At 46.6% G+C, this 19,907-nt stretch overlaps 1 protein-coding gene and 1 long non-coding RNA gene across 3 annotated transcripts in view; both read left to right on the top strand.

Moving 5' to 3' along the window:
- LOC118378777 (POU domain, class 2, transcription factor 2-like) overlaps nt 1-19,907 on the top strand; it is a 56,017-nt gene that overhangs the window by 17,054 nt on the left and 19,056 nt on the right. Inside the window, exons 4-10 of the mRNA XM_052490081.1 lie at nt 323-379; nt 724-843; nt 1,088-1,417; nt 7,418-7,517; nt 7,793-7,881; nt 8,062-8,205; nt 8,383-8,524. Of these exons, the coding sequence (XP_052346041.1) occupies nt 332-379; nt 724-843; nt 1,088-1,417; nt 7,418-7,517; nt 7,793-7,881; nt 8,062-8,205; nt 8,383-8,524 (973 nt within the window). The 5' untranslated portion in view covers nt 323-331. The remainder of the gene's footprint in view (nt 1-322; nt 380-723; nt 844-1,087; nt 1,418-7,417; nt 7,518-7,792; nt 7,882-8,061; nt 8,206-8,382; nt 8,525-19,907) is intronic.
- Nucleotides 10,307-17,740, top strand: LOC127914341 (uncharacterized). Of its 2 annotated transcripts, none has more exons than XR_008088137.1 (4): nt 10,307-10,400; nt 12,203-12,607; nt 15,033-15,167; nt 17,672-17,740. It is a non-coding gene; the product is annotated as an uncharacterized LOC127914341 (long non-coding RNA). The 2 variants fall into 2 exon arrangements; XR_008088136.1 differs by lacking the exon at nt 10,307-10,400 and adding an exon at nt 11,046-11,181 and having other exon boundaries at nt 12,446-12,607.

Raw genomic sequence — 19,907 nt, 5'->3', positions numbered from 1 at the left:
TTTTCAATGGTGACAATCATGATCTGAATAACACACACATTAGGTCTGAAAAGTAAAGATGACTGACAACAAGTAGCCTAATACCAAGACACAAGCATCAGTACAGCAGTGCAATGTGTTTCCCAAATCTGGCCCTGGAGACCCCAAGGGAGGCACATTTCTGTTTTTACCCAAAATACACCTGATTCCACTTGATTATGAGTTACTGAGTGGAATGTTGTGAGTCGGGGTCCCCAGGACAGGAGAAACACTGCAGTCATATATTATTTTTTAAATTATAATTTATGTTTCTCTGTACTGATGGTTTTTGTCCTTTTAACAGCTTCAGCAGATGAAAATCAGCCCCTTTCACCTTTCTCCAACCCTCAGCAGCAACAAGGTGTGTGTGTGTGTGTGTGTGTGTGTGTGTGTGTGTGTGTGTGTGTGTGTGTGTGTGTGTGTGTGTGTGTGTGTGTGTGTGTGTGTGTGTGTGTGTGTGTGTGTGTGTGTGTGTGTGTGTGTGTGTGTGTGTTTTGTGTGCCACATTTGCATACAGATTGACAGGTATGCAAAACAGTCAGACTAGCCAGTTTGGACATGCCCATTCCAGGAAGAAGGGATGACTATCCTTAATTTCTAAAGAAAAGAAAGGCACCTTCCTTTGGCATGCAAGTTACCACAGTAGATAGAGCAGAACAGTCAGCTTCGTTTAACTGTATCCCTCGTTTTCTCTCCTCCTCTCAGAATAAGATGGAAGAGTGTGGTGAGATGTCCCTGGGCCCTGCTCCCCACCACAGCCACACCCCCTCACAGACGCCCCTCCCACACACACAGCTCATGCTGACCAGCTCCCAACTGGCAGGGGTAAGACAAGGAGGAAGAGGCTTAGCAAACAAAACACATTGATGCACACTCACAAAAACACAGACTCATGCTTATGGTCTGGCTTGAGTTCACTGCTTTTTACCTTCTTCCTTTTCTCTGCTCTTTCACATACCCTCTGCACCTCCCTCCCTCCCTCTTTCTCTCTGTCCCTCTTGCTCTCTTTCTCTCTGTCCCTCTCGCTCTCTTTCTCTGTGTCTCTCTCTCGCTCGGTGTCTCTTCTCAGTTGACTGCTCTCTTGCCAGCGCAGCAGCAGTTGTTACTGCAGCAGGCTCAGGCTCAGCTTCTAGCTGCAGCTGTGCAGCAGTCTGTTCAGCAGTCCAACGCAGCTCACGCAGCTCACGCAGCCCACGCAGCCGCCCAAGCCAATCAGCAAGCTCAGGCAGCCGCAGCAGCCAATCAACATGCCCAGCAGCAGCAGGCGGGACAGACAGGGCAGCAGGGCCAATCACAGCCCCAGGGACAGAGCACACAGGAACAGACAGGTCAACCTGTCCCTGTCCCGCCCACTCATCCCCAGCTCACCCTCTCTCAGCCAATTCAGCTCACCGCCCAGGTACTGACAACCAATCACAAGGCACATCCTGGCTGGGAAGAGGTGGGGAAGGGTCTTGATTCAGGAGACAGTCTGGGATCCTCCGTTTTTATTGATCTTTTTCTTTATTGCTTGTGTTGCTCTGCTGTTAAGTCTTTTCTCTTGGCCTCTATATGAAGGGATTGTTTTCATTTATTTTCTGTACATTTGTGTTCTCTCCATATCTGACCCCTCTGTTCTCCATCTCTGACCCCTCTGTTCTCTCCATCTCTGACCCCTCTGTTCTCCATCTCTGACCCCTCTGTTCTCTCCATCTCTGACCCCTCTGTTCTCCAACTCTGACCCCTCTGTTCTCTCCATCTCTGACCCCTCTGTTCTCTCCATATCTGACCCCTCTGTTCTCTCCATCTCTGACCCCTCTGTTCTCTCCATCTCTGACCCCTCTGTTCTCCATCTCTGACCCCTCTGTTCTCTCCATCTCTGACCCCTCTGTTCTCTCCATCTCTGACCCCTCTGTTCTCTCCATCTCTGACCCCTTTGTCCCCCCATCATTTTCCTCTGTTCTCTCCATCTCTGACCCCTCTGTTCTCGCCATCTCTGACCCCTCTGTTCTCTCCATCTCTGACCCCTCTGTTCTCTCCATCTCTGACCCCTCTGTTCTCTCCATCTCTGACCCCTCTGTTTTCTCCATCTCTGACCCCTCTGTTCTCTCCATCTCTGACCCCTCTGTTCTCTCCATCTCTGACCCCTCTGTTCTCTCCATCTCTGACCCCTCTGTTCTCTCCATCTCTGACCCCTCTGTTTTCTCCATCTCTGACCCCTCTGTTCTCCATCTCTGACCCCTCTGTTCTCTCCATCTCTGACCCCTCTGTTCTCTCCATCTCTGACCCCTTTGTCCCCCCATCATTTTCCTCTGTTCTCTCCATCTCTGACCCCTCTGTTCTCTCCATCTCTGACCCCTCTGTTCTCTCCATCTCTGACCCCTCTGTTCTCTCCATCTCTGACCCCTCTGTTCTCTCCATCTCTGACCCCTCTGTTTTCTCCATCTCTGACCCCTCTGTTCTCTCCATATCTGACCCATCTGTTCTCTCCAAATCTGACCCCTCTGTTCTCCATCTCTGACCCCTCTGTTCTCTCCATCTCTGACCCCTCTGTTCTCTCCATCTCTGACCCCTCTGTTCTCTCCATCTCTGACCCCTTTGTCCCCCCATCATTTTCCTCTGTTCTCTCCATCTCTGACCCCTCTGTTCTCGCCACCTCTGACCCCTCTGTTCTCTCCATCTCTGACCCCTCTGTTCTCTCCATCTCTGACCCCTCTGTTCTCTCCATCTCTGACCCCTCTGTTTTCTCCATCTCTGACCCCTCTGTTCTCCATCTCTGACCCCTCTGTTCTCTCCATCTCTGACCCCTCTGTTCTCTCCATCTCTGACCCCTCTGTTCTCTCCATCTCTGACCCCTCTGTTCTCTCCATCTCTGACCCCTTTGTCCCCCCCATCATTTTCCTCTGTTCTCTCCATCTCTGACCCCTCTGTTCTCGCCATCTCTGACCCCTCTGTTCTCTCCATCTCTGACCCCTCTGTTCTCTCCATCTCTGACCCCTCTGTTCTCTCCATCTCTGACCCCTCTGTTTTCTCCATCTCTGACCCCTCTGTTCTCTCCATATCTGACCCATCTGTTCTCTCCATATCTGACCCCTCTGTTCTCCATCTCTGACCCCTCTGTTCTCTCCATCTCTGACCCCTCTGTTCTCTCCATCTCTGACCCCTCTGTTCTCTCCATCTCTGACCCCTCTGTTCTCTCCATCTCTGACCCCTTTGTTCTCACCATCTCTGACCCCTCTGTTCTATCCCACTCTGACCCCTCTGTTTTCTCCATCTCTGACCCCTTTGTTCTCTCCATCTCTGACCCCTCTGTTTTCTCCCTCTCTGACCCCTTTGTTCTCTCCATCTCTGACCCCTCTGTTCTCTCCATATCTGACCCCTCTGTTCTCTCTATCTCTGACCCCTCTGTTCTCTCCATATCGGACCCCTCTGTTCTCTCTATCTCTGACCCCTCTGTTCTCTCTATCTCTGACCCCTCTGTTCTCTCCATCTCTCTCTCTATCTCTGACCCCTCTGTTCTCTCCATCTCTGACCCTCTGTTCTCTCCATCTCTGACCCCTCTGTTTTCTCCATCTCTGACCCTCTGTTCTCTCCATATCTGACCCATCTGTTCTCTCCATATCTGACCCCTCTGTTCTCCATCTCTGACCCCTCTGTTCTCTCCATCTCTGACCCCTCTGTTCTCTCCATCTCTGACCCCTCTGTTCTCTCCATCTCTGACCCCTCTGTTCTCTCCATCTCTGACCCCTCTGTTCTCTCCATCTCTGACCCCTCTGTTCTCCATCTCTGACCCCTCTGTTCTCTCCATCTCTGACCCCTCTGTTCTCTCCATCTCTGACCCCTCTGTTCTCTCCATCTCTGACCCCTCTGTTCTCTCCATCTCTGACCCCTTTGTCCCCCCCATCATTTTCCTCTGTTCTCTCCATCTCTGACCCCTCTGTTCTCGCCATCTCTGACCCCTCTGTTCTCTCCATCTCTGACCCCTCTGTTCTCTCCATCTCTGACCCCTCTGTTCTCTCCATCTCTGACCCCTCTGTTTTCTCCATCTCTGACCCCTCTGTTCTCTCCATCTCTGACCCATCTGTTCTCTCCATATCTGACCCCTCTGTTCTCCATCTCTGACCCCTCTGTTCTCTCCATCTCTGACCCCTCTGTTCTCTCCATCTCTGACCCTCTGTTCTCTCCATCTCTGACCCTCTGTTCTCTCCATCTCTGACCCCTTTGTTCTCACCATCTCTGACCCCTCTGTTCTATCCCACTCTGACCCCTCTGTTCTCTCCATCTCTGACCCCTTTGTTCTCTCCATCTCTGACCCCTCTGTTTTCTCCCTCTCTGACCCCTTTGTTCTCTCCATCTCTGACCCCTCTGTTCTCTCCATATCTGACCCCTCTGTTCTCTCTATCTCTGACCCCTCTGTTCTCTCCATATCGGACCCCTCTGTTCTCTCTATCTCTGACCCCTCTGTTCTCTCTATCTCTGACCCTCTGTTCTCTCCATCTCTGACCCCTCTGTTCTCTCCATCTCTGACCCCTCTGTTCTCTCCATCTCTGACCCCTCTGTTTTCTCCATCTCTGACCCCTCTGTTCTCTCCATATCTGACCCATCTGTTCTCTCCATATCTGACCCCTCTGTTCTCCATCTCTGACCCCTCTGTTCTCTCCATCTCTGACCCCTCTGTTCTCTCCATCTCTGACCCCTCTGTTCTCTCCATCTCTGACCCTCTGTTCTCTCCATCTCTGACCCCTTTGTTCTCACCATCTCTGACCCCTCTGTTCTATCCCACTCTGACCCCTCTGTTTTCTCCATCTCTGACCCCTTTGTTCTCTCCATCTCTGACCCCTCTGTTTTCTCCCTCTCTGACCCCTTTGTTCTCTCCATCTCTGACCCCTCTGTTCTCTCCATATCTGACCCCTCTGTTCTCTCTATCTCTGACCCCTCTGTTCTCTCCATATCTGACCCCTCTGTTCTCTCTATCTCTGACCCCTCTGTTCTCTCTATCTCTGACCCCTCTGTTCTCTCCATCTCTGACCCCTCTGTTCTCTCCATCTCTGACCCCTCTGTTCTCTCCATCTCTGACCCCTCTGTTCTCTCCATCTCTGACCCCTCTGTTCTCTCCATCTCTGACCCCTCTGTTCTCTCCATCTCTGACCCCTCTGTTCTCTCCATATCTGACCCCTTTGTCCCCCCATCATTTTCCTCTGTTCTCTCCATCTCTGACCCCTCTGTTCTCTCCATCTCTGACCCCTCTGTTCTCTCCATCTCTGACCCCTCTGTTCTCTCCATCTCTGACCCCTCTGTTCTCTCCATCTCTGACCCCTCTGTTCTCTCCATCTCTGACCCCTCTGTTCTCTCCATCTCTGACCCCTCTGTTCTCCATCTCTGACCCCTCTGTTCTCTCCATCTCTGACCCCTCTGTTCTCTCCATCTCTGACCCCTCTGTTCTCTCCATCTCTGACCCCTCTGTTCTCTCCATCTCTGACCCCTTTGTTCTCACCATCTCTGACCCCTCTGTTCTATCCCACTCTGACCCCTCTGTTCTCTCCACTCTGACCCCTTTGTTCTCTCCATCTCTGACCCCTCTGCTTTCTCCCTCTCTGACCCCTTTGTTCTCTCCATCTCTGACCCCTCTGTTCTCTCCATATCTGACCCCTCTGTTCTCTCTATCTCTGACCCCTCTGTTCTCTCCATATCTGACCCCTCTGATCTCTCTATCTCTGACCCCTCTGTTCTCTCTATCTCTGACCCCTCTGTTCTCTCCATCTCTGACCCCTCTGTTCTCTCCATCTCTGACCCCTTTGTTCTCTCCATCTCTGACCCCTCTGTTTTCTCCCTCTCTGACCCCTTTGTTCTCTCCATCTCTGACCCCTCTGTTCTCTCCATATCTGACCCCTCTGTTCTCTCTATCTCTGACACCTCTGTTCTCTCCATATCTGACCCCTCTGTTCTCTCTATCTCTGACCCTCTGTTCTCTCTATCTCTGACCCCTCTGTTCTCTCCATCTCTGACCCTCTGTTCTCTCCATCTCTGACCCCTCTGTTCTCTCTATCTCTGACCCCTCTGTTCTCTCTATCTCTGACCCCTCTGTTCTCTCCATCTCTGACCCCTCTGTTCTCTCCATCTCTGACCCCTCTGTTCTCTCCATCTCTGACCCCTCTGTTTTCTCCATCTCTGACCCCTCTGTTCTCTCCATATCTGACCCATCTGTTCTCTCCATCTCTGACCCCTCTGTTCTCCACCTCTGACCCCTCTGTTCTCTCCATCTCTGACCCCTCTGTTCTCTCCATCTCTGACCCCTCTGTTCTCTCCATCTCTGACCCCTCTGTTCTCTCCATCTCTGACCCCTTTGTTCTCACCATCTCTGACCCCTCTGTTCTATCCCACTCTGACCCCTCTGTTCTCTCCATCTCTGACCCCTTTGTTCTCTCCATCTCTGACCCCTCTGTTTTCTCCCTCTCTGACCCCTTTGTTCTCTCCATCTCTGACCCCTCTGTTCTCTCCATATCTGACCCCTCTGTTCTCTCTATCTCTGACACCTCTGTTCTCTCCATATCTGACCCTCTGTTCTCTCTATCTCTGACCCCTTTGTTCTCACCATCTCTGACCCTCTGTTCTATCCCACTCTGACCCCTCTGTTCTCTCCATCTCTGACCCCTTTGTTCTCTCCATCTCTGACCCCTCTGTTTTCTCCCTCTCTGACCCCTTTGTTCTCTCCATCTCTGACCCCTCTGTTCTCTCCATATCTGACCCCTCTGTTCTCTCTATCTCTGACACCTCTGTTCTCTCCATATCTGACCCCTCTGTTCTCTCTATCTCTGACCCCTCTGTTCTCTCTATCTCTGACCCTCTGTTCTCTCTATCTCTGACCCCTCTGTTCTCTCCATCTCTGACCCTCTGTTCTCTCCATCTCTGACCCATTTGTTCTCTCCATCTCTGACCCCTCTGTTCTCTCCATATCTGACCCCTCTGTTCTCTCTATCTCTGACACCTCTGTTCTCTCCATATCTGACCCCTCTGTTCTCTCTATCTCTGACCCCTCTGTTCTCTCTATCTCTGACCCCTCTGTTCTCTCCATCTCTGACCCCTCTGTTCTCTCCATCTCTGACCCCTCTGTTCTCTCTATCTCTGACACCTCTGTTCTCTCCATATCTGACCCCTCTGTTCTCTCTATCTCTGACCCCTCTGTTCTCTCTATCTCTGACCCCTCTGTTCTCTCCATCTCTGACCCCTCTGTTCTCTCCATCTCTGACCCCTTTGTTCTCACCATCTCTGACCCCTCTGTTCTATCCCACTCTGACCCCTCTGTTCTCTCCATCTCTGACCCCTTTGTTCTCTCCATCTCTGACCCCTCTGTTCTCTCCATATCTGACCCCTTTGTTCTCTCCATCTCTGATCTCTGTTCTGTCCTCCTGTCTCCCTGCAGGACATCCAGCAGTTGTTGCAGCTGCAGCAGTTGGTTCTGGTGCCAGGACACCACCTGCAGTCTCCTCAGTTCCTCCTCCAACAGCACCAAGGGCAGCAAGGTGGGCTCCTCGCACTAGTCACTACCACCGGTTTCTGTTCTATTGGGACAGTGCCCTGAAGATGGGCTGTAGATGTTCCAACTATCAGCAAACATATTTAATTTATTTATAAGTGCCAACTGTTGACAACCATTAACAGGTTCTTCAACTGTCTAATACTAGAATGCCTATTGGATTCTCTGATCGACCATGGAGCTTTGTGGAATATTACGTGTGTTGTTTGTTCACATAACTGATCATAGGCCTACTGATTCCCTCACTTCTTCACTCGTCAGGACTGCTATCAACACCAAATCTGATTCAGCTACCTCAGCAAAACCAAGGGAGCCTCCTGTCCACTCCCAGGCTGGGGCTCCAAGCACAGGTAGGCCCACTGAGGAAACACCCAGGCTTTGAGAGAGGCTACAGGACCGGCTCTTTCCAACAAACATCTCTTCTCATCATTCTGTCATATCCAGTAAATGCCTCTCTTCTGCTATATAATTCTCTCTCTCTCTCGCTCCCACACTGTCTTTTTCCTCCTCCTCCCCCTCTACCCCTGTAGAGAGACAAGGCTATGGAGGGCAGTGGGGTCATGACCTCTGTGTCCTCTGTGACCTCTCCCCCCGAGGAGCCCAGTGACCTTGAGGAACTGGAGGTGTTTGCCCGCACCTTCAAACAGAGACGCATCAAACTGGGCTTTACACAGGTACGCCTTTCTGTGTGTGTGTGTGTGTGTGTGTGTGTGTGTGTGTGTGTGTGTGTGTGTGTGTGTGTGTGTGTGTGTGTGTGTGTGTGTGTGTGTGTGTGTGTGTGTGTGTGTGTGTGTGTGTGTGTGTGTGTGTGTGTGCTAACTCTCTATTTTCCTCCTCCCTCGCTCTCTCAGGGTGACGTGGGAATGGCCATGGGGAAGCTATATGGTAATGATTTCAGCCAGACCACCATCTCTCGCTTCGAGGCCCTCAACCTGAGCTTTAAGAACATGTGCAAACTCAAACCACTACTGGAGAAGTGGCTCAATGATGCAGGTGAGAGGGGAGGGGGGGATGAGAGAGAGAGGACGGGAGGATGGTAGAAGGGAGGGACCGGGAGAAAGGAGAGGGAGGATGGGAGAGGAGGAGAGAGGAGGTGAGGGAATTGGTGAAGGAGAAAGGTGTATGACACTTTGAATCAATCAATACATCAGTTGATTAATTAACCAATCCCCAAGTTGCATTCATCTGTAGAATGAATGTAACTTTATTTGTTAAAAAAAAATGCAACTCTTTTTATTGGTATTTCCTTTCACAGTTACAGTAAACAATGGTTGAAATACAGTACATTGCACGTGGTTTTATACATTCGATATACCATGGAAACATGCTTTTTGAATGAGGTAGGAATGTACATGCACATATGAAAATATAAAAGACTTAAGTAATACTTTCATAACAAAACATTAGAAACAACAAACATGGCTCGTCTTCAAAATGAATAGAACAACTATAATAATAAGACTAATAATAAGAAGAAGACTAATAAGGCTAATATTAAACACTCACAAAGGTAGATCAATGAAATACAAAGCTAGTGTCTCTACATAGGTAAAGAAAGGTTGCCACATTCTGTAGAACTTGTCAGAAGAAGGGTATATTTTATCTTCTCCAATTTACTAAAGTGTAAGAGATCTTTAATCCACACAAAATGAGGAGGAGAAGAGGGCGACTTCCACAGAAGTAAATCAACCTTCTTGCCAACAAAGGCTACAAAGTCAGATGTGTGTTTTGGTAGTGTTATAGTATCAGGTATTACCCCAAATAATGATGTCATGGCAGTAGGAGCAAAAGGTCCCTGTACTACTTTAGATATGGTATCAAAGATGGCAGACCAATAGTTATGTAGAGAAGAGCAGGACCAACGTGTATTAATGAAGCAGGAGCTTGCCGACACCTGTCGCAAACAGGGTGGACATCAGGATAGATGTTAGAAAGCCTGAGTTTAGTCCAGTGAGTGGGTGGAGGATTTTGCTTTGGATCAAACCATGTTTGGCACAAATAGAAGAGAAGTGGACATGGTGCAGAATACCTTCCCATGTGTCATCAGTCAACTCTGTATACCCTGATGAAGACAGCTTGTCTGTGGACACGTTGGTTATTAGGTTATTACATTATTGCATCTGAGCTCCTAGAGCGTGCGGCTCACCTTTTCTCTTTCAGGTGTTCTACTCCTCTAGCCAGCACCTCGCCTAAACAGGTGTGTGTTTCTTTCGCCTCTAGATGCATCAGTAAACTCATCACCTAGATCCTGTCACCATAAAGTTTTAATAGCTACGAACGAAGGATTGTGAAGAGAGGAAATTTGATCATAGCTATAAAAAATAATACCTTTTACTGTTGGGGATGGTGGGAGAAATGCATCAGTTGGTGGGTCACATCAAGACTGAGGAATTGAGAGGTCATGTCACGGACAAAGCTGCACACTTGTAGATATCTAAAGAAATGACTATTCGGAAGGTGGAATTTAGCTGAGAGTTGTTGGTACGATGCAAACGTGCCGTCAATAACGTTATTTCTGAGTAGAGGGTCCCTTGCAAACCAAAGTGACTTCTAAACTGGTTCCAGATCTTGAGAGTGGTTTTAACTCAAATGTTTTAGGTATAACTTGATGTAGCAGAAGGGATAGGTGAATGTGCCAAAGCAGAATGGATAGGTGAATGTGCCAAAGCAGAATGGATAGGTGAATGTGCCAAAGCAGAATGGATAGGTGAATGTGCCAAAGCAGAATGGATAGGTGAATGTGCCAAAGCAGAATGGATAGGTGAATGTGCCAAAGCAGAATGGATAGGTGAATGTGCCAAAGCAGAATGGATAGGTGAATGTACCATAGCAGAATGGATAGGTGAATGTGCCAAAGCAGAATGGATAGGTGAATGTGCCAAAGCAGAATGGATAGGGGAATGTACCATAGCAGAATGGATAGGTGAATGTGCCAAAGCAGAATGGATAGGTGAATGTGCCAAAGCAGAATGGATAGGTGAATGTGCCAAAGCAGAATGGATAGGTGAATGTACCAAAGCAGAATGGATAGGTGAATGTACCAAAGCAGAATGGATAGGTGAATGTGCCAAATCAGAATGGACAGGGGAATGTGCCAAAGCAGAATGGATAGGGGAATGTGCCAAAGCAGAATGGATAGGTGAATGTACCATAGCAGAATGGACAGGGGAATGTACCAAAGCAGAATGGATAGGGAATGTACCAAAGCAGAATGGATAGGTGAATGTACCATAGCAGAATGGATAGGTGAACGTACCAAAGCAGAATGGATAGGTGAATGTACCATAGCAGAATGGATAGGGGAATGTACCAAAGCAGAATGGATAGGTGAACGTACCAAAGCAGAATGGATAGGTGAATGTACCAAAGCAGAATGGATAGGTGAATGTACCAAAGCAGAATGAATAGGTGAATGTACCATAGCAGAATGGATAGGTGAATGTACCAAAGCAGAATGGATAGGGAATGTACCATAGCAGAATGGATAGGTGAATGTGCCAAAGCAGAATGGATAGGTGAATGTGCCAAAGCAGAATGGATAGGTGAATGTAACAAAGCAGAATGGATAGGGGAATGTACCAAAGCAGAATGGATAGGTGAATGTGCCAAAGCAGAATGGATAGGGGAATGTGCCAAAGCAGAATGGACAGGTGAATGTGCCAAAGCAGAATGGATAGGTGAATGTACCAAAGCAGAATGGATAGGTGAATGTGCCAAAGCAGAATGGATAGGTGAATGTGCCAAAGCAGAATGGATAGGTGAATGTACCAAAGCAGAATGGATAGGTGAATGTACCATAGCAGAATGGATAGGTGAATGTACCAAAGCAGAATGGATAGGGGAATGTACCATAGCAGAATGGATAGGTGAATGTGCCAAAGCAGAATGGATAGGTGAATGTACCAAAGCAGAATGGATAGGTGAATGTACCAAAGCAGAATGGATAGGTGAATGTACCAAAGCAGAATGGATAGGGGAATGTACCAAAGCAGAATGGATAGGGGAATGTACCAAAGCAGAATGGATAGGTGAATGTACCATAGCAGAATGGACAGGGAATGTGCCAAAGCAGAATGGATAGGTGAATGTACCATAGCAGAATGGATAGGTGAATGTGCCAAAGCAGAATGGATAGGTGAATGTACCAAAGCAGAATGGATAGGGGAATGTACCATAGCAGAATGGATAGGTGAATGTGCCAAAGCAGAATGGATAGGTGAATGTGCCAAAGCAGAATGGATAGGTGAATGTGCCAAAGCAGAATGGATAGGTGAACGTACCAAAGCAGAATGGATAGGTGAATGTACCATAGCAGAATGGATAGGTGAATGTACCAAAGCAGAATGGACAGGGAATGTACCAAAGCAGAATGGATAGGGAATGTACCAAAGCAGAATGGATAGGTGAACGTACCATAGCAGAATGGACAGGGAATGTACCAAAGCAGAATGGATAGGGAATGTACCAAAGCAGAATGGATAGGTGAATGTACCATAGCAGAATGGATAGGTGAATGTACCAAAGCAGAATGGATAGGTGAATGTACCATAGCAGAATGGATAGGGGAATGTACCAAAGCAGAATGGATAGGTGAATGTACCAAAGCAGAATGGATAGGTGAATGTGCCAAAGCAGAATGGATAGGTGAATGTGCCAAAGCAGAATGGATAGGTGAATGTACCATAGCAGAATGGATAGGTGAATGTGCCAAAGCAGAATGGATAGGGGAATGTACCATAGCAGAATGGATAGGTGAATGTGCCAAAGCAGAATGGATAGGTGAATGTGCCAAAGCAGAATGGATAGGTGAATGTACCAAAGCAGAATGGATAGGGGAATGTACCAAAGCAGAATGGATAGGTGAATGTGCCAAAGCAGAATGGATAGGGGAATGTGCCAAAGCAGAATGGATAGGTGAATGTGCCAAAGCAGAATGGATATGTGAATGTACCAAAGCAGAATGGATGGGTGAATGTGCCAAAGCAGAATGGATAGGTGAATGTGCCAAAGCAGAATGAATAGGTGAATGTACCAAAGCAGAATGGATAGGTGAATGTACCATAGCAGAATGGATAGGTGAATGTACCAAAGCAGAATGGATAGGGGAATGTACCATAGCAGAATGGATAGGTGAATGTGCCAAAGCAGAATGGATAGGTGAATGTACCAAAGCAGAATGGATAGGTGAATGTGCCAAAGCAGAATGGATAGGTGAATGTACCATAGCAGAATGGATAGGGACATGTACCATAACATAATGGATATGGGAATGTACCATAGCAGAATGGATAGGTGAATGTGCCAAAGCAGAATGGATAGGGGAATGTGCCAAAGCAGAATGGATAGGTGAATGTGCCATAGCAGAATGGATAGGTGAATGTGCCAAAGCAGAATGGATAGGTGAATGTGCCAAAGCAGAATGGATAGGTGAATGTGCCAAAGCAGAATGGATAGGTGAATGTGCCAAAGCAGAATGGATAGGTGAATGTGCCAAAGCAGAATGGATAGGTGAATGTGCCAAAGCAGAATGGATAGGGGAATGTACCATAGCAGAATGGATAGGGGAATGTGCCAAAGCAGAATGGATAGGTGAATGTGCCAAAGCAGAATGGATAGGGGAATGTACCATAGCAGAATGGATAGGTGAATGTGCCAAAGCAGAATGGATAGGTGAATGTGCCAAAGCAGAATGGATAGGGGAATGTACCATAGCAGAATGGATAGGTGAATGTGCCAAAGCAGAATGGATAGGTGAATGTGCCAAAGCAGAATGGATAGGGGAATGTACCATAGCAGAATGGATTGGTGAATGTGCCAAAGCAGAATGGATAGGTGAATGTGCCATGGCAGAATGGATAGGGGAATGTGCCATGGCAGAATGGATAGGGGAATGTACCATAGCAGAATGGATAGGTGAATATGCCAAAGCAGAATGGATAGGTGAATGTGCCAAAGCAGAATGGATAGGTGAATGTGCCATGGCAGAATGGATAGGGAATGTACCATAGCAGAATGGATAGGTGAATATGCCAAAGCAGAATGGATAGGGGAATGTACCATAGCAGAATGGATAGGGAATGTGCCAAAGCAGAATGGATAGGTGAATGTGCCAAAGCAGAATGGATAGGTGAATGTGCCAAAGCAGAATGGATAGGTGAATGTGCCAAAGCAGAATGGATAGGGGAATGTGCCAAAGCAGAATGGATAGGGAATGTGCCAAAGCAGAATGGATAGGTGAATGTGCCAAAGCAGAATGGATAGGTGAATGTGCCAAAGCAGAATGGATAGGGGAATGTGCCAAAGCAGAATGGATAGGTGAATGTGCCAAAGCAGAATGGATAGGGGAATGTACCATAGCAGAATGGATAGGTGAATGTGCCAAAGCAGAATGGATAGGTGAATGTGCCAAAGCAGAATGGATAGGTGAATGTGCCAAAGCAGAATGGATAGGTGAATGTGCCAAAGCAGAATGGATAGGTGAATGTGCCAAAGCAGAATGGATAGGGGAATGTACCATAGCAGAATGGATAGGTGAATGTGCCAAAGCAGAATGGATAGGTGAATGTGCCAAAGCAGAATGGATAGGGGAATGTACCATAGCAGAATGGATAGGTGAATGTGCCAAAGCAGAATGGATAGGTGAATGTGCCAAAGCAGAATGGATAGGGGAATGTACCATAGCAGAATGGATAGGTGAATGTGCCAAAGCAGAATGGATAGGTGAATGTGCCAAAGCAGAATGGATAGGGGAATGTACCATAGCAGAATGGATAGGTGAATGTGCCAAAGCAGAATGGATAGGTGAATGTACCATAGCAGAATGGATAGGTGAATGTGCCAAAGCAGAATGGATAGGGGAATGTACCATAGCAGAATGGATAGGTGAATGTGCCAAAGCAGAATGGATAGGGGAATGTGCCATAGCAGAATGGATAGGTGAATGTGCCAAAGCAGAATGGATAGGGGAATGTACCATAGCAGAATGGATAGGTGAATGTGCCAAAGCAGAATGGATAGGGGAATGTGCCATAGCAGAATGGATAGGTGAATGTGCCAAAGCAGAATGGATAGGGGAATGTACCATAGCAGAATGGATAGGTGAATGTGCCAAAGCAGAATGGATAGGGGAATGTACCATAGCAGAATGGATAGGTGAATGTGCCAAAGCAGAATGGATAGGTGAATGTACCATAGCAGAATGGATAGGTGAATGTGCCATGGCAGAATGGATAGGGGAATGTACCATAGCAGAATGGATAGGTGAATGTGCCAAAGCAGAATGGATAGGGGAATGTACCATAGCAGAATGGATAGGGGAATGTGCCAAAGCAGAATGGATAGGGGAATGTGCCAAAGCAGAATGGATAGGGAATGTACCATAGCAGAATGGATAGGGAATGTGCCAAAGCAGAATGGATAGGTGAATGTGCCAAAGCAGAATGGATAGGTGAATGTACCAAAGCAGAATGGATAGGTGAATGTGCCAAAGCAGAATGGATAGGTGAATGTGCCAAAGCAGAATGGATAGGGCAATGTGCCAAAGCAGAATGGATAGGTGAATGTGCCAAAGCAGAATGGATAGGTGAATGTACCATAGCAGAATGGATAGGTGAATGTGCCAAAGCAGAATGGATAGGTGAATGTACCAAAGCAGAATGGACAGGGAATGTGCCAAAGCAGAATGGATAGGTGAATGTACCATAGCAGAATGGATAGGTGAATGTGCCAAAGCAGAATGGATAGGTGAATGTGCCAAAGCAGAATGGATAGGTGAATGTGCCAAAGCAGAATGGATAGGTGAATGTGCCAAAGCAGAATGGATAGGTGAATGTAACAAAGCAGAATGGATAGGGAATGTACCAAAGCAGAATGGATAGGTGAATGTGCCAAAGCAGAATGGATAGGTGAATGTACCAAAGCAGAATGGATGGGTGAATGTGCCAAAGCAGAATGGATAGGTGAATGTGCCAAAGCAGAATGAATAGGTGAATGTACCAAAGCAGAATGGATAGGTGAATGTACCATAGCAGAATGGATAGGTGAATGTGCCAAAGCAGAATGGATAGGTGAATGGACCAAAGCAGAATGGATAGGTTAATGTACCATAGCAGAATGGATAGGTGAATGTACAAAAGCAGAATGGATAGGGGAATGTACCATAGCAGAATGGATAGGTTAATGTACCATAGCAGAATGGATAGGTGAATGTACAAAAGCAGAATGGATAGGGGAATGTGCCATAGCAGAATGGATAGGTGAATGTGCCAAAGCAGAATGGATAGGTGAATGTACCAAAGCAGAATGGATAGGTGAATGTGCCATAGCAGAATGGATAGGTGAATGTGCCATAGCAGAATGGATAGGTGAATGTACCATAGCAGAATGGATAGGTGAATGTGCCAAAGCAGAATGGATAGGTGAATGTGCCAAAGCAGAATGGATAGGGGAATGTACCATAGCAGAATGGATAGGGGAATGTGCCAAAGCAGAATGGATAGGTGAATGTACCATTGCAGAATGGATAGGTGAATGTGCCAAAGCAGAATGGATAGGTGAATGTACCATAGCAGAATGGATAGGTGAATGTGCCATGGCAGAATGAATAGGGGAATGTACCATAGCAGAATGGATAGGTGAATGTGCCAAAGCAGAATGGATAGGGGAATGTACCATAGCAGAATGGATAGGTGAATGTGCCAAAGCATAATGGATAGGGGAATGTGCCATAGCAGAATGGATAGGTGAATGTGCCAAAGCAGAATGGATAGGGGAATGTACCATAGCAGAATGGATAGGTGAATGTGCCAAAGCGGAATGGATAGGGGAATGTACCATAGCAGAATGGATAGGGAATGTGCCATGGCAGAATGGATAGGGGAATGTACCATAGCAGAATGGATAGGTGAATGTGCCAAAGCAGAATGGATAGGTGAATGTACCATAGCAGAATGGATAGGTGAATGTGCCATGGCAGAATGGATAGGGGAATGTACCATAGCAGAATGGATAGGTGAATGTGCCAAAGCAGAATGGATAGGGGAATGTACCATAGCAGAATGGATAGGGAATGTGCCAAAGCAGAATGGATAGGGAATGTGCCAAAGCAGAATGGATAGGGAATGTACCATAGCAGAATGGGTAGGGAATGTGCCAAAGCAGAATGGATAGGTGAATGTGCCAAAGCAGAATGGATAGGTGAATGTGCCAAAGCAGAATGGATAGGTGAATGTGCCAAAGCAGAATGGATAGGTGAATGTGCCAAAGCAGAATGGATAGGGGAATGTGCCAAAGCAGAATGGATAGGTGAATGTGCCAAAGCAGAATGGATAGGTGAATGTACCATAGCAGAATGGATAGGTGAATGTGCCAAAGCAGAATGGATAGGTGAATGTACCAAAGCAGAATGGATAGGTGAATGTGCCAAAGCAGAATGGATAGGTGAATGTACCATAGCAGAATGGATAGGTGAATGTGCCAAAGCAGAATGGATAGGTGAATGTACCAAAGCAGAATGGATAGGTGAATGTGCCAAAGCAGAATGGATAGGTGAATGTGCCAAAGCAGAATGGATAGGTGAATGTACCAAAGCAGAATGGATAGGGGAATGTGCCAAAGCAGAATGGACAGGTGAATGTGCCAAAGCAGAATGGATATGTGAATGTACCAAAGCAGAATGGATGGGTGAATGTGCCAAAGCAGAATGGATAGGTGAATGTGCCAAAGCAGAATGAATAGGTGAATGTACCAAAGCAGAATGGATAGGTGAATGTACCATAGCAGAATGGATAGGTGAATGTGCCAAAGCAGAATGGATAGGTGAATGGACCAAAGCAGAATGGATAGGTTAATGTACCATAGCAGAATGGATAGGTGAATGTACAAAAGCAGAATGGATAGGGGAATGTACCATAGCAGAATGGATAGGTGAATGTGCCAAAGCAGAATGGATAGGTGAATGTGCCAAAGCAGAATGGATAGGTGAATGTACCATAGCAGAATGGATAGGTGAATGTGCCAAAGCAGAATGGATAGGGGAATGTACCATAGCAGAATGGATAGGTGAATGTGCCAAAGCAGAATGGATAGGGGAATGTGCCATAGCAGAATGGATAGGTGAATGTGCCAAAGCAGAATGGATAGGTGAATGTACCATAGCAGAATGGATAGGTGAATGTGCCAAAGCAGAATGGATAGGTGAATGTACCATAGCAGAATGGATAGGTGAATGTGCCAAAGCAGAATGGATAGGTGAATGTACCATAGCAGAATGGATAGGTGAATGTGCCAAAGCAGAATGGATAGGTGAATGTACCAAAGCAGAATGGATAGGTGAATGTGCCAAAGCAGAATGGATAGGTGAATGTGCCAAAGCAGAATGGATAGGTGAATGTAACAAAGCAGAATGGATAGGGGAATGTACCAAAGCAGAATGGATAGGTGAATGTGCCAAAGCAGAATGGATAGGGGAATGTGCCAAAGCAGAATGGATAGGTGAATGTGCCAAAGCAGAATGGATAGGTGAATGTGCCAAAGCAGAATGGATAGGTGAATGTACCAAAGCAGAATGGATAGGGGAATGTACCATAGCAGAATGGATAGGTGAATGTGCCAAAGCAGAATGGATAGGTGAATGTGCCAAAGCAGAATGGATAGGTTAATGTACCATAGCAGAATGGATAGGTGAATGTACCAAAGCAGAATGGATAGGGAATGTACCATAGCAGAATGGATAGGTTAATGTACCATAGCAGAATGGATAGGTGAATGTACAAAAGCAGAATGGATAGGGAATGTACCATAGCAGAATGGATAGGTGAATGTACCATAGCAGAATGGATAGGGGAATGTACCATAGCAGAATGGATAGGTGAATGTGCCAAAGCAGAATGGATAGGTGAATGTACCATAGCAGAATGGATAGGTGAATGTACCATAGCAGAATGGATAGGTGAATGTGCCAAAGCAGAATGGATAGGTGAATGTGCCAAAGCAGAATGGATAGGGGAATGTACCATAGCAGAATGGATAGGTGAATGTGCCATAGCAGAATGGATAGGTGAATGTACCATAGCAGAATGGATAGGTGAATGTGCCAAAGCAGATGGATAGGTGAATGTACCATAGCAGAATGGATAGGTGAATGTGCCATGGCAGAATGAATAGGGAATGTACCATAGCAGAATGGATAGGTGAATGTGCCAAAGCAGAATGGATAGGGAATGTACCATAGCAGAATGGATAGGTGAATGTGCCAAAGCATAATGGATAGGGGAATGTGCCATAGCAGAATGGATAGGTGAATGTGCCAAAGCAGAATGGATAGGGAATGTACCATAGCAGAATGGATAGGTGAATGTGCCAAAGCGGAATGGATAGGGAATGTACCATAGCAGAATGGATAGGGAATGTGCCAAAGCAGAATGGATAGGGGAATGTACCATAGCAGAATGGATAGGTGAATGTGCCAAAGCGGAATGGATAGGGGAATGTGCCAAAGCAGAATGGACAGGTGAATGTGCCAAAGCAGAATGGATATGTGAATGTACCAAAGCAGAATGGATGGGTGAATGTGCCAAAGCAGAATGGATAGGTGAATGTGCCAAAGCAGAATGAATAGGTGAATGTACCAAAGCAGAATGGATAGGTGAATGTGCCAAAGCAGAATGGATAGGTGAATGTACCATAGCAGAATGGATAGGTGAATGTGCCAAAGCAGAATGGACAGGGGAATGTGCCAAAGCAGGATGGATAGGTGAATGGACCAAAGCAGAATGGATAGGTTAATGTACCATAGCAGAATGGATAGGTGAATGTACAAAAGCAGAATGGATAGGGGAATGTACCATAGCAGAATGGATAGGTGAATGGACCAAAGCAGAATGGATAGGTTAATGTACCATAGCAGAATGGATAGGTGAATGTACAAAAGCAGAATGGATAGGGGAATGTACCATAGCAGAATGGATAGGTGAATGTGCCAAAGCAGAATGGATAGGTGAATGTACCAAAGCAGAATGGATAGGTGAATGTGCCAAAGCAGAATGGATAGGTGAATGTACCATAGCAGAATGGATAGGGACATGTACCATAACATAATGGATAGGGGAATGTACCATAGCAGAATGGATAGGTGAATGTGCCAAAGCAGAATGGATAGGGGAATGTACCATAGCAGAATGGATAGGTGAATGTGCCAAAGCAGAATGGATAGGTGAATGTACCAAAGCAGAATGGATAGGTGAATGTGCCAAAGCAGAATGGATAGGTGAATGTGCAAAAGCAGAATGGATAGGGAATGTGCCAAAGCAGAATGGATAGGTGAATGTGCCAAAGCAGAATGGATCCGTGAATGTACCATAGCAGAATGGATAGGTGA

The sequence above is a fragment of the Oncorhynchus keta genome, chromosome 31, assembly GCF_023373465.1.
Source record: "Oncorhynchus keta strain PuntledgeMale-10-30-2019 chromosome 31, Oket_V2, whole genome shotgun sequence".
Lineage (NCBI taxonomy): Eukaryota > Metazoa > Chordata > Actinopteri > Salmoniformes > Salmonidae > Oncorhynchus > Oncorhynchus keta.
Note: the sequence above shows the minus strand (reverse complement) of the source record. Positions and strands in the feature narration are given on the sequence as shown.